Source organism: Brassica oleracea, chromosome C2, assembly GCF_000695525.1.
Source record: "Brassica oleracea var. oleracea cultivar TO1000 chromosome C2, BOL, whole genome shotgun sequence".
Taxonomy (NCBI): Eukaryota; Viridiplantae; Streptophyta; class Magnoliopsida; order Brassicales; family Brassicaceae; genus Brassica; species Brassica oleracea.
In genome coordinates, this window is record NC_027749.1 from 12,821,098 (window position 1) to 12,832,800 (window position 11,703).

The window sequence follows — 11,703 nt, forward strand, 5'->3', positions numbered from 1 at the left end:
TATAAAAAAAATTATTTATCCTTTTCCCACTCTTTCATATCAGTATTATAATAAAACTCATAGTTTATATATGTACATGTAAGATAACAAATTAAAGTTGTGTTTTTTCCTTATGTGTTATTTTATCTTTCTTATAGTTAGCAGATTTTTCTTTTTGAATATCTAAAGGTTCTATGACCATAAAATTTTAGGGTGAAACTCAAACCATTTAAAATTAACAGCTTTAATAGAGTTATGTGTTATCTTTTCTTGCCATTCCATAAACTGACGAGAAAGACCGATTAAGACATATTTTTCGACGTTTTGAGATTTCTAAATCCCTTTTGCGTCAATTTATCTGAACGCATTTTGTTTGATGTTTCAATCTTTGTTCGACATAATATTTTACATGGTATCTTCCTTGCTCAATGCTTAATTATAATAACTAAACCCTTTTCCATGTCGCTCTCTAGACTTTCCGGCCCGCTTTTTCAAGTACCTGTGTTTCAAAGCATTCTATAGGTAGTCCCAACTTGGCCGGTCCTGAAATTTATAAGCTTGAGACAATAAATATATTTATTTCTTAATCATTTGGGGACCTAAAAACATATAAATATTAACCATTAATATATTAGGAATCATAGTCGAATGCTTCGTTTCACTATGCCAAGGAAGGACCGGCTCTACACACAGTTACAAAGGGAAATGACACACACGACAGGAGCAAGAACATCGAGTTCCACATTACTTATAATTGGATCACTCACTCATGTATGCCTAATTACCTGATTGAGCTTTTAGAAGCTAGGCCTTCATTTTCAATTGTAAATGGGCCTATAATCTTGAGATAACCACGGCCGAATTAATCTTCAATCTGGTGACGTGGCAAAATATTATCCCGCCAAAAAAGTCGCTCCCTCCTCTCTTCCTTTAAACCCTCAAATCTAAAATCAAATCCTCTCTCTCTCTCTCTCATTTTCAATGGCTGGAGATTTATTATACGCCAAAACGCAGCGTATCGTGCTCCTCATAGATCTCAACCCCCTTCTTCTCACACCCACATCGGAGCAATACCTAGCCGTCGTGATCTCCGCCGCCGAGAAGCTTCTCTCTTTCCCTCCACTCTCCGCTTCTCTCTTCTCTTTCAAGTTCTTCATTTCCTCTCTATCTTCTCTCTTATCTTCCTCGAAGCTCTCTGCGCTCTCGATTCCATCTTCCAAGCTTTCGTTTGACCTCCCTGGCCCTACACTCGCCTCCCTCAGACGCGCCATCGACGCCGTCAAGCGATGCGAGCTCCGATCGACTTCCAATTCGGCGGCGTCGCCTCGCGGGGTCAACGTCGCGGCGTCTTTGCGACAGATCGTTTACGATTACGCTTGGGAGCCGGTGGTTCGAGATCCGGAGATAGGTATGATTCCTGGGTTCACGGATGGTGGAGTTGACGTAGTTAGATCGAATTTGGTATTGATGTTTTCCCCAATTTCTAGGGATTTGAATTGTGTTTCTGAGTTTCTCGACGTTAAGAGTGGCGATGAGTGTTTGAGCGAGTTGGGTTTGTTCAAGTCAAAGTTCAGTGAGGTTTTTGACTGTGTCAATGACTTGTTTGGTGATAGAGATATTCACTTAAGCTGGATTGATGTTAGATTTGGTGAAAGAAGTGAATTGGGATTAAAGTCTGGGTTTTTAGATAGTGGAATTAGAGAATTGGGCTGGGGGCAGTGTTCTACGGATTCGATTGTTTATTGTTCTTCAATAGTTCCCTTTGGATTGATATATCCAACCATTGGTGTTTCTCCAAAGCTATCTACTAGCCGTAAGTTTACTGCTCAGGCCAGTCTTGAGATTGCTGACATTGATGGTAAACCTATGGAGTGCAAGTGCGGCGAGCTAGAGTTTTCTTCTTCTGAAATTTCTAGTGGGAAGAGGTCTGATAAGTTCACCAACTTGGTTACTGCATCTGAGGAATCTCTAACTGAAGAGTTCTGTAATGGAATCACCAAATTCAGTATTAAAGCCTTGAGGATGTGTGATGATCTTGTCGAGCTCGAGAGGTATACTTGTGATACTTTTGTTGTGCATGAAGTCTCCCAGGAACCTGACCAAAACCAGGAGCAGGAGAGTGGATTTTGGGCTGATCGGGTTTTTCAGATACTAGAGAAGGAGACGGGTGAGAAAGTAGTGAAAAGATCATCTCCTGTTTGGCAGATTTTATTAAGTTATCTCTATAGAGAAGGTTACTCAGCTTTGGTATCTCTAACGAATAGCAATGGTACTTCTCGGACAGGAATCCTCAAGCCATTTACTTTCTCCTCGGCTTTAATCTGTGTTTTTGACAATGAAGTCTCTCCTCAAACTGTGGATCATGAAGATAGCAGTAAGATGGTCAGTTGTGGCGAAAATAAAAGAAAGCTAAGCAGAAAGATTCTAAACTCACTTATTGACATTAGCTGGGAGGATTTCTGCATATCAGTGAAAGGTTATGGTCAAATAGATCTAGAGGATGTATATCTATCCAAGTTTAGCAACTCGAAGAAATATAAGTTTCTGAAATGCTGGATAAAACAGATTAGGATACCGAGAGGTTGCAGCTTATCCGTTGCTAGTAGCTGCGATGCACAGAAAGATGTGGAAGCGGATCCAGTTGTGAGAAAGCACAACTCATCTGAAGAGACAGAAAAGGCTATATCTTTACCTGGATCTGAGGAGGAGATAGCTCTGAGTGGAAATCGTCTATCCGTAAGGCAGGAGAATGATACATCTGTTATAGCGTCAGAGTCATCAGAAATTTTCTTTGCTAGTCTTCCTAGTAAAATAAAGAAAGGGATCGAGTCTGAGGAAATAGATTTGGCAGCTCTGGCAGAACGGCTTGTCAAGTCCTATCTCCTTCATTCCTCTCAAAGACTTGAGAAGGATTATAGTTGTGAGAGTGGAACCCTCTTGTCGGTCACTGAGGAGCTAGCCAAGATGTTACTGAAAGAACCGAAAGATTTAGTTGCCAAGTTTAAAAAGAAACATTCATCATCCACGGAAAATGAGCAGAAGTCTGAAGAAGCTTCACCCAGTAACATCATTAGAGAGTATCCTTTTGTTCTGTTTTGACTTGGTGCCATTTAGATGCTTTCTTCCATTTATCTAAGCTGTTGGCATTATTATTGTTCTGTTTTCTTTAATTAGCTATAAGATACGAGCTGCAGATTCTTTTTCGAATGGAGATTCTAAGATCAGTGATAGGTTTGGGAAATGAGGAGTCTGTAACTCAGAAGTTTGCAAAACAGATTTGCATGCTTCTTGAGGCCATTCAGTGCAAGTTAGACGGCGGATTCTTTAGTGATTGGAGTCTTGATAAGTATGTGGATAAAATTATAAAAGCCAGGTATGTACAAATAATCCTATCATCAAAAGTATTGTAGTTTTGGGGTATTATGTGTTTCCATGCAGTGACATGCCCTTCTCAGGTATCATCATATTCTTGGAGAAGCTGTCAGCATAATTTATACAGAGATGGATCTGCTTATGTTCAGTGATGAGGATCTTGAAGATAGTTTCATGAAAAATGAAGAGAGTAGCCAATCAGGGAGAGAAAACATCCATAGCAATGGCAAGAGTCATCATCGTAGTCAAAGAAATGAAGATGTTCCCGGTTCGAGTAAGAAGAACCTTTTGAAGAAAGAGAGCAGGGAGTGCAGAGAAGCTAGGAAAGTAGTTGAAGCACAAGAAATGAGGGAAAGGGCAAGAAGATTCTCGAGTTTCACAAGTTGGATGCCTGATCTTTGTAGAGTTTGGGCACCGAAACAAGCAAAGAACTCTAAAGACAAAGCGGATCAGCAAAAGAGATTAGCCAAAAGGAAGAACGAACATAGATCAGTGGACTATGACAGAGTATGCGAGACACCAGTGACAGGAGATAACAAACGAACACGAACTGATGACAGAGATGAATACGAGTGTGGGACACTGCCTCGTAGTTCCGTACCAAAGGCTTTGTTTCAGGATGATGATTCTTAGGCAAACTCTTTTTGTATTATCTTTAACACTGAAATAAGGACTACACTTAAGTCCCACTTACAATTAGAATGAGCAGAGTTGCATTTTGTTAGAATTTATGTTGCAAACAGGGAGCAAGTACTCCAAACCCTAAATGTAAATGAAATCTCATTGTATTTATATTACGAAATCTTGCCAATACTAGAGTTTTTAGCAGAAGTTTGCATAATTTGTGTTGGGATTAATTGATTCAAATGGCCAAGGCCGTAAGTTTGCATATTCATCATACAGAATTCTGCATGGCAAATCTCTATACCAAGAACAATAGGATCCTTTAATCTTTCACAGTTACTTAGTTGCATCTTCCGTTTTGAGTTTTTACAGTAACATTTTACCCAAGTACAACAACATAGCTGTGTATTAGAGGATTCTCACACATTTATTACTCGATCTAAATTAACATTTGTCTCACAAACAACTAATGAGCTAACAACAACGTCTGCCAAAGTAAAACAAACTGAATAAGATACAGTAAACAGTAGGATTTAGAGTACACAAGGACGTGCAAGGAAAGTTAACCGAAAACGGTTTTACAGATAAACGAAAAAAACACACTGACCAGGTGAGATATTGAGACTCCTGAAAAGGCTCTACACCTTGCGGACTTGGATGTTATGAGTCGATTGAGACCGCCAGATTGGTTGTGACCCACTCTGTACAATCGCTATTTCCTCTCCCTTCTTCACCATTCCTTGTTTCTGTTCATCCAAAAGTTACCAACTCAAACTCTTAATCCCCATAACCACAAAATATCTAGTATATTTCCAAATATAAAATAGAAAGCTACATATAGTTTTCTTTCAAAGAGATCCTTTTGAGTTTACCAGTAGTGTAGCCAAAGCTTTAGTGAAAGTGTCCTCTGCATCATCTGAGAACTCCATATATATGGGGCACACCCCTTGATACAAGGCTAATCTTTGCTGTATTTTTTTCCTGCAGAGCAAAACCTCTACCGTGAGTTCTTAAAATCTAACCAGTTGTCAGTCATTTATTTTTGAAAAGAATAAACATGGAGTACTAACTCATTCGTGAAGGCATAGATGGTGCCAGAAGGGCGATAGTGACTTAAAAGTATGGCCATGAAACCAGTTCTGGTGAAGACAACAGTTGAAGTTCCAAGCGTGTTTGACATCATGGTTGCATGGTATGCAAACATCTCACTCATATGGTTCTGTAAACATCGTTATTATCGGTATGGATTAGATAGCAAAGTTTAGAAAGAAGGAAATCAAGCTGCAGCTTTACCTTGAAGGCTTGACCAAGATTAGGTGGCATTTCAGTACTAGTAGTAATGGTTGCTTCTGTTCGCAGTGCAACTGTATGCATCACTCCAGCAGCTTTCAATGGGAACCTGTTACCAGAGTAAAGCTCAGTTTCCTGTATATAAACCTTCAACACTTTCTATATCCAAACAAACATAAGCTAAATCTGTAGGTTTTACGAGAATAATCCAGCACTTACTTTCCGTGAGCAGTTTCTCCTGAAAGCATTACTGCATCAGCACCTTCTCTAACAGCTATAGCAATGTCAGAAACCTCCGCCCTGGTTGGAGTTGGATGAACTATCATACTCTCAAGCATGTTAGTCGCCACAATCACAGCTTTTCCCATGCTACGGCATAGGTTTATGATCCTCTCCTGTATATCAATACCAGAATTTTCGCCTTTTATAAAGCTGTGAAACTTTTTTGGTTCATCTCAAATGAGAAGCAAGTGCTAACCTGAAGAATGGGTACTTCTTCAATAGGGAGCTCTGCACCAAGATCACCTCTTGCAACCATTGCCTGTGGAAGAAGCACACACATATCATTAAGCAGCACATTCACAGGACTCATTCAATTCTGAAATTTATATTGTGGTAACACCTGACTTATTGCCACACAATCCTCTTTATTTTTTAATTTCGCATAACAATCTCCAACATGTTATTATTACAAAAGGAAGAACTAAGAACATTGATGGAAAAAAATTACCCCATCTGATGCGGTGATAATGGAATGCAAGTTAGGTATGGAGTCTGCGCTTTCAATTTTTACTATTACGTGAATATCGGCACCACAACCTGCCAAACATTTGTAACCAAAATATCACAATCAGAACAAAAGTGAAGATATAATCATGTGCAAAGCATTCAAAAAGGATTACCTTGGAGGTAATTCTTCAGTTCATGTACCACTTGTGCATCTTTGACAAAAGAAACAGCATAAAAGTCAACTTTGTTCTCCACTCCGAACTTAATATCCTCCCAATCCTTCTCTGAAATAAAAAGAAAAGAATTACAAAATAGATATATCAGAGAAAGATCATTCAGAATTAAATAAAGAGGGTGAAAGTGAAGGTCGAACCAGTGATTGACGGTAATGTTGCACTTTTCCCTCGGACATTCAAGTGTCTCCTTGACTTTAGCTCTCCACCATCAACAACTTCACATATGACAGTCTCTTTAGTCTTAGACTTCACCATAAACGACATCATACCACCTGAAACATAGAACAATCAGTCTATATTCATTCCCACTATATTGGAGAACATCAAAAAAAAATCCTTTAATACCAAGTAATGAGAGATCAACATATACCATCAACAAGGAGCATGTCTCCCGCCTCCACATCGTTGACAAAATCATCATAGTTAACACTTACACAAGTTGGTGTGCTGACTCCTCTCTCAATTGTAAAAGTAAACTCTTGACCAGGGTCTAACATAATCGGCTGGGGTAAATCTCCACTCCTAACTTCTGGACCCTAAAGAACAATGAAGAAAATATACATTAAAAAAAGAAAGAGAGAATGGCTATAGAAGATAAAGTTTGACTAAATGGGAACAAACCTTGGTATCAAGCATGATAGCAATGGTGTTATCTTTAGATTGTGCATTGTACTCTTTGACCAAATCAATAACCTTCTTATGAGAAGCATGATCCCCATGAGACATGTTCATCCTTGCAACATTCATCCCAGCTTCAGCTAGTTTCCATATCATTTCTCGTGTGTTAGTAGAAGGACCAACGGTGCAGACAATCTTTGTCTTCCTCCTTACTGTCGGTTTCGACCACATCCCTACTGATGTGTCACTAAACTTCTGCATTTCCAAAAACCGCTCCAATTGCTCCTCTCTCTAATTAACCACACAGTAAAAAAAAAAAAAGTAAAAAAAAATAATTCACTTCAGTAAAAACATGGAAATGCTTTCTTATCTAAGCTTTTACACATACGTTTGGAACATCCTCGGGAGACACTGGAATGACTTCGGTCTCCACACGAGCAGATCTCACAGTAGTATCAACCTTTCTTCCTCCTCTCACGGAGACTCTTCCACTCTTCTTGGCTTCGTTTCCTAGAACCTTCACTGCGAAACTCGCCGGCTTCAGAAACTTGTCGGATCTCGTAGACGCAGATCCACCGTTGGGACTCAACATCGAGCCTTGAATCGACCTTGTAGCAACCACCTGAGCCATTTTGGTTTCCGCGGAGAAGAAGTTGCGAAAGAATGAGAGTGGGAGAGAAAGAGAGAGAGGTTGAAACGCTAAAAGAGTAGTGAAGAGTTGATATATCGGCGGAGTTTACTAAGAAATGCTTAGTTTGTATCGAAAGAGAGAGTGACAAATCATATAAAAGTAGCCCTGCCGGTTTTTTAATCTAAAACCGAATCGGTATGGGCTCTGAACCGATCGGTATATTTGCAAAATTTAATTCGGTTTATTAATTGGTTAGCTCTTTATTTTTAATTTTATCTAACCAATTCTGTGAATTCACACCCATTTGTACCAAATCATATCGTTTTTTTTTTCAGAATCATGTTCAACATTCCGAACTGGAATTAAAAGCACTGTTCTAAATATGATATACGCTAGCCGGACGGCAAACTTCCGTATAGCGTATAGTTATATATACGGTAAATATATTTTTTATTTAAATGTATTTATATTACAATATTTACATATAAAATATTAAATTTTAATTTTTATAATTTATGAGTTTAACATTTTATTCCTTTCTTGTATACAAATAATTTAAAACTAATTTAAATATATACTAGACTTTGACATGTGCGTCCGCACGGGTATTATTTTCGGTTTTAATAATTTCGTGTAATTGTTATGCAATAAAGTATTTCTATAACATTCCAAACCATAGTGCATGTATCTGTAACATTCGTTGTGCAATACAATTAGAATGCTTTAACGTGAAATTTTGCTTGATCTTTTTGTCTTGAGCCTGTTAAACTCACATAAGAATCAAAAAGAAAAATCACCTCTATATACTTATCTCAACTGGTTACTGATACAAAAAATCCAGAGAGAAACGCTTAAAAACATTAAGGATTTAGAACCATCTAGAAACATACAGTAAGCAATCCAACAAACAATGTCAATGCCCAGAAAGTTCATAATTCAACATTCTTAATACTAACAATTAAAGGATCAGCTTCATCGTTGTACATCCTTTAACCAGAAAAAAAAACATTAGAGGCTAACAAATAAGTAAAAGCTGTTCTCACCTTTCAATACTTGATTGTTTTATGATTTGCCTATAGGTGAAAAAGAACACTGTTTACTATTTGACACCATCTGTTTTTGTTATTTTCTCCACTATCTCCAAACTCTTGAGATAATATCTAGAACTGGTAAACAAAATCAAACATGAATATAATTAGCTTTCCTTCAAAATGGGATCTATAAGACCACAAAGAAACAGAGCTTGGCAAAACAAATAATTTGAACTATAACGTTTTGGAATCAACAAAAGACAACATTTTGAAGTAAGAGTCATGGTCAGAGCCATTAAAGATAATATTTTTGAGTAAATGGTCATCATCAGAGCCATCAAAATAACAGTTTGAAGTACGGGTCATCGTCAGAACAATCACATACAACATTTTGAAAAAAGGTCATTGTTGAAACCATCAAAATTTACATGTTGAAGAAACGCTGCAATTGTCATTTTCAGAATCATCAAATGCAACGTTTTTAACACTGGTTCAAAGTCATCAAATGCAACAATGTGGAGAGAAAAACCATCGTAGCTCCTAAAGGATTGCGTTTGATTATTATGTCAACTCAAAATTAGAGAAGCAATCTATCTCATGATAAAAACAAAAGTATAAAACTGGGCATTAATCCCTTCAATACCAAACCATCAATTAGAAAACTACAATTGGATTCAGTAAAATCAAAATATCAAAAAGAGGTGAACTCGAATTAACAAACCACCGCTAATTAGGTTATAACTAAGAGAAAGTTTCATCACTGTAGAGAGTGAAGAAAATTAAAGAATTAGCTTTTTTTTTTTGCAACAAAATAAATTAAATTAAAGAATTAGTTAAAAGGTTAAACTATCGTGTTTTTGATCAGTGGCATATTTAGAAAAACTCAGGGTCATGTTTTAATTGTACTCTTGTTTTACTAGATTAGACTAGGATAAGACATGCGCCTTGCGTAGGGTAAGTTTATTTATATATATATTATCGACTAGTTTTTTTTATATATGTGATCATTTTATTTATATATATAAAATATTTTTTGTTGTTATTATATAATTTTTTTCCGATGGATCAGATCAATTTTTATTAAAAATAATGGAACAAAACTATAATTAATACATCATGGGTTGATCGGATTGGACATTAAACAAATTATAACATAAAAACCTTATTTTTTCCATCGAACACATTCTTGAAAAAAGTGAACAGCATTGTTTTCACAGTTGAATTATTTTGAATTTTATCTTCCATATGGTTTTGAAAGCTTTCAAATCAACCATCGAATTGATACATGTCATTTTAATGTTTTTAGTCGTATACTTAAGGAAAACTTACATTTTTGTAATTTAAAGTCGTTTTAAAAAATTCAAAATATAACATCTAAGAAAAAATCTAACATATAAAAAAAATCTAACATATAAGGTGTCCTCATTTTTGTATTTTGAAGTCGTTTTTTAAAAAAAAATAACATATAAGGTTTCCTCATTTTTGTAATTTAAAGTCATTTTAAAAAATTCAAAATATAACAGATAAGAAAAAATCTAATTTTTTATTATATGGTTAATGTGATTGTTTAAGTTTTTTTAATAATATAAATTTAAACAAAAATGAAGAAGGATGCAAAAATTGTTATCAAATCTTTATTATTCATAATCATTAATTCCCGTATATATGTAAATCATATTAGGTAATTCCGTAGCTTTTATTTAAGGAAAGAATACACACTTCATATATTTTAGGTTAATATAATGTTCTCTAGTGTTATATAATTATGGAATAATGTGACACCTTTAGATTAAACTATACTTTATATTAGATGCTCTAGAATTCTTTGAAATAAAATTTAGAAGGCATTTAGAGTGCCACCTAGGATTTGAGATTTTTTTTAATTAATACAAAATTAAGTTTCTAATTTTTCAAATGCTTCTCAATTAATATATAGGGGATTCCCAGAGTCTTCATCAATTTAGAAAGATAGGGGATTTTATAACTTAACGGTTTCATGAAACGTAATAATATAAGAGTGTCAGAGACGTGGTTATGCAATCCCACATCGCTAAAAAAGAAAAGAAAATTGAAGTTTACAAGTAATCCAGTAAACCAATATCTATATTTATTATTTGATTTACCTAGTTTGTGCTTTTAAATGATCTGACCCATTAAAACTTACCAAATATTTGGTTTGACCGTATAATATCACCGAATTGAAGAATTCGATACAGAGAGCTTACGCTCAGCGTTTAGACGGCGTCTGTACGGCCGTGCAAACCGTTTTTTAGAACAGTGAGTTATACAAATTTAACCAAAATTTAAATGAAAACAGAAAATTTGTTGCGAACCAGATCGTAGATGGCTCATAACCAAGAGATTATGATTTGTAATCTTTTCATTTATCTATGACGGTGTAATCTCCTATATAAGGAACATCTATGTTATGAATAAAGATAGACTTTTCCATTACTTTTATAACACGTTATAAGCACGAAACTCTAAATCCCTAAGCTAATACCCAAATCGAAAAACCCTAAAACCCTAACCCTAGCCGGCGATCCGACGAACCCTAAACTCCGATCGCGTCTCTTATTCCCGCATCTGTTCCAGCTCGCGTCCCCGATCAGCTTCAGCCCAAGGCGTTCCTGATCCTAGCTCAGACGTTCGCGACCCGAGAGTAGCTCCAGCAAGCGACCTCTTCCTCGTTCGCGACAGCATCAGACAGCTCGCGTCCGACGATCAAGGCGTTCCCGATCAAGCAACAAAAGACGTCTGCGACCCGATAGAAGCGACTCGATCCATTCCAGCTCGCGTCCCGTTCATGTCCAGCTCGCGGCTCAACTCCTTTGCGGTCCGATTCAACAATCATTTAAGGTTAAAAGGTAATTCAAAACCTAAGAACCCATAATCGAACATGGATTGATTGATAAAGAATGAAACCCTAAAACCCTAATCTTTATGAATCAAAACCATAGGGTAATAGATCAAAAATCCTAATTGAGTAAATCGAAGCTCTAAAAGTTCGATACCCCAAACCCTAAATCATGTTCTTACATGATTAAAACCTCAAATCGGTTTTTACAAGTTAAAATCCGATAAACCCTAACCCTATATCTATAAACCCTAAATAATATAAGTATCAGAATTAATTATACTATAATTATCATATCAAATATTAAAACCCTAATCGAATATTTTGAAATCAAAA

General features: G+C 36.3%; 2 protein-coding genes across 2 annotated transcripts; one reads left to right on the plus strand and one right to left on the minus strand.

Annotated features, from left to right (window-relative positions):
* Positions 1-929: 929 nt before the first annotated feature.
* On the plus strand, positions 930-4,155 carry LOC106327806. The gene is made up of 3 exons (XM_013766069.1): positions 930-3,056; positions 3,161-3,352; positions 3,435-4,155. Exons 1-3 carry the CDS (start codon positions 961-963, stop codon positions 3,982-3,984), a joined length of 2,838 nt encoding a protein of 945 aa, XP_013621523.1. The 5' UTR covers positions 930-960; the 3' UTR covers positions 3,985-4,155.
* A 212-nt stretch (positions 4,156-4,367) lies between these two features.
* On the minus strand, positions 4,368-7,605 carry LOC106327686 (plastidial pyruvate kinase 2). Its single transcript, XM_013765913.1, has 12 exons — positions 7,237-7,605; positions 6,852-7,139; positions 6,601-6,766; positions 6,368-6,502; positions 6,168-6,278; positions 5,996-6,084; positions 5,744-5,806; positions 5,485-5,660; positions 5,269-5,374; positions 5,046-5,194; positions 4,848-4,956; positions 4,368-4,721 (listed from the first exon to the last, which is right to left on the minus strand). Exons 1-12 carry the CDS (start codon positions 7,477-7,479, stop codon positions 4,614-4,616), a joined length of 1,743 nt encoding a protein of 580 aa, XP_013621367.1. The 5' UTR covers positions 7,480-7,605; the 3' UTR covers positions 4,368-4,613.
* Between the last annotated feature and the right edge of the window lie 4,098 nt (positions 7,606-11,703).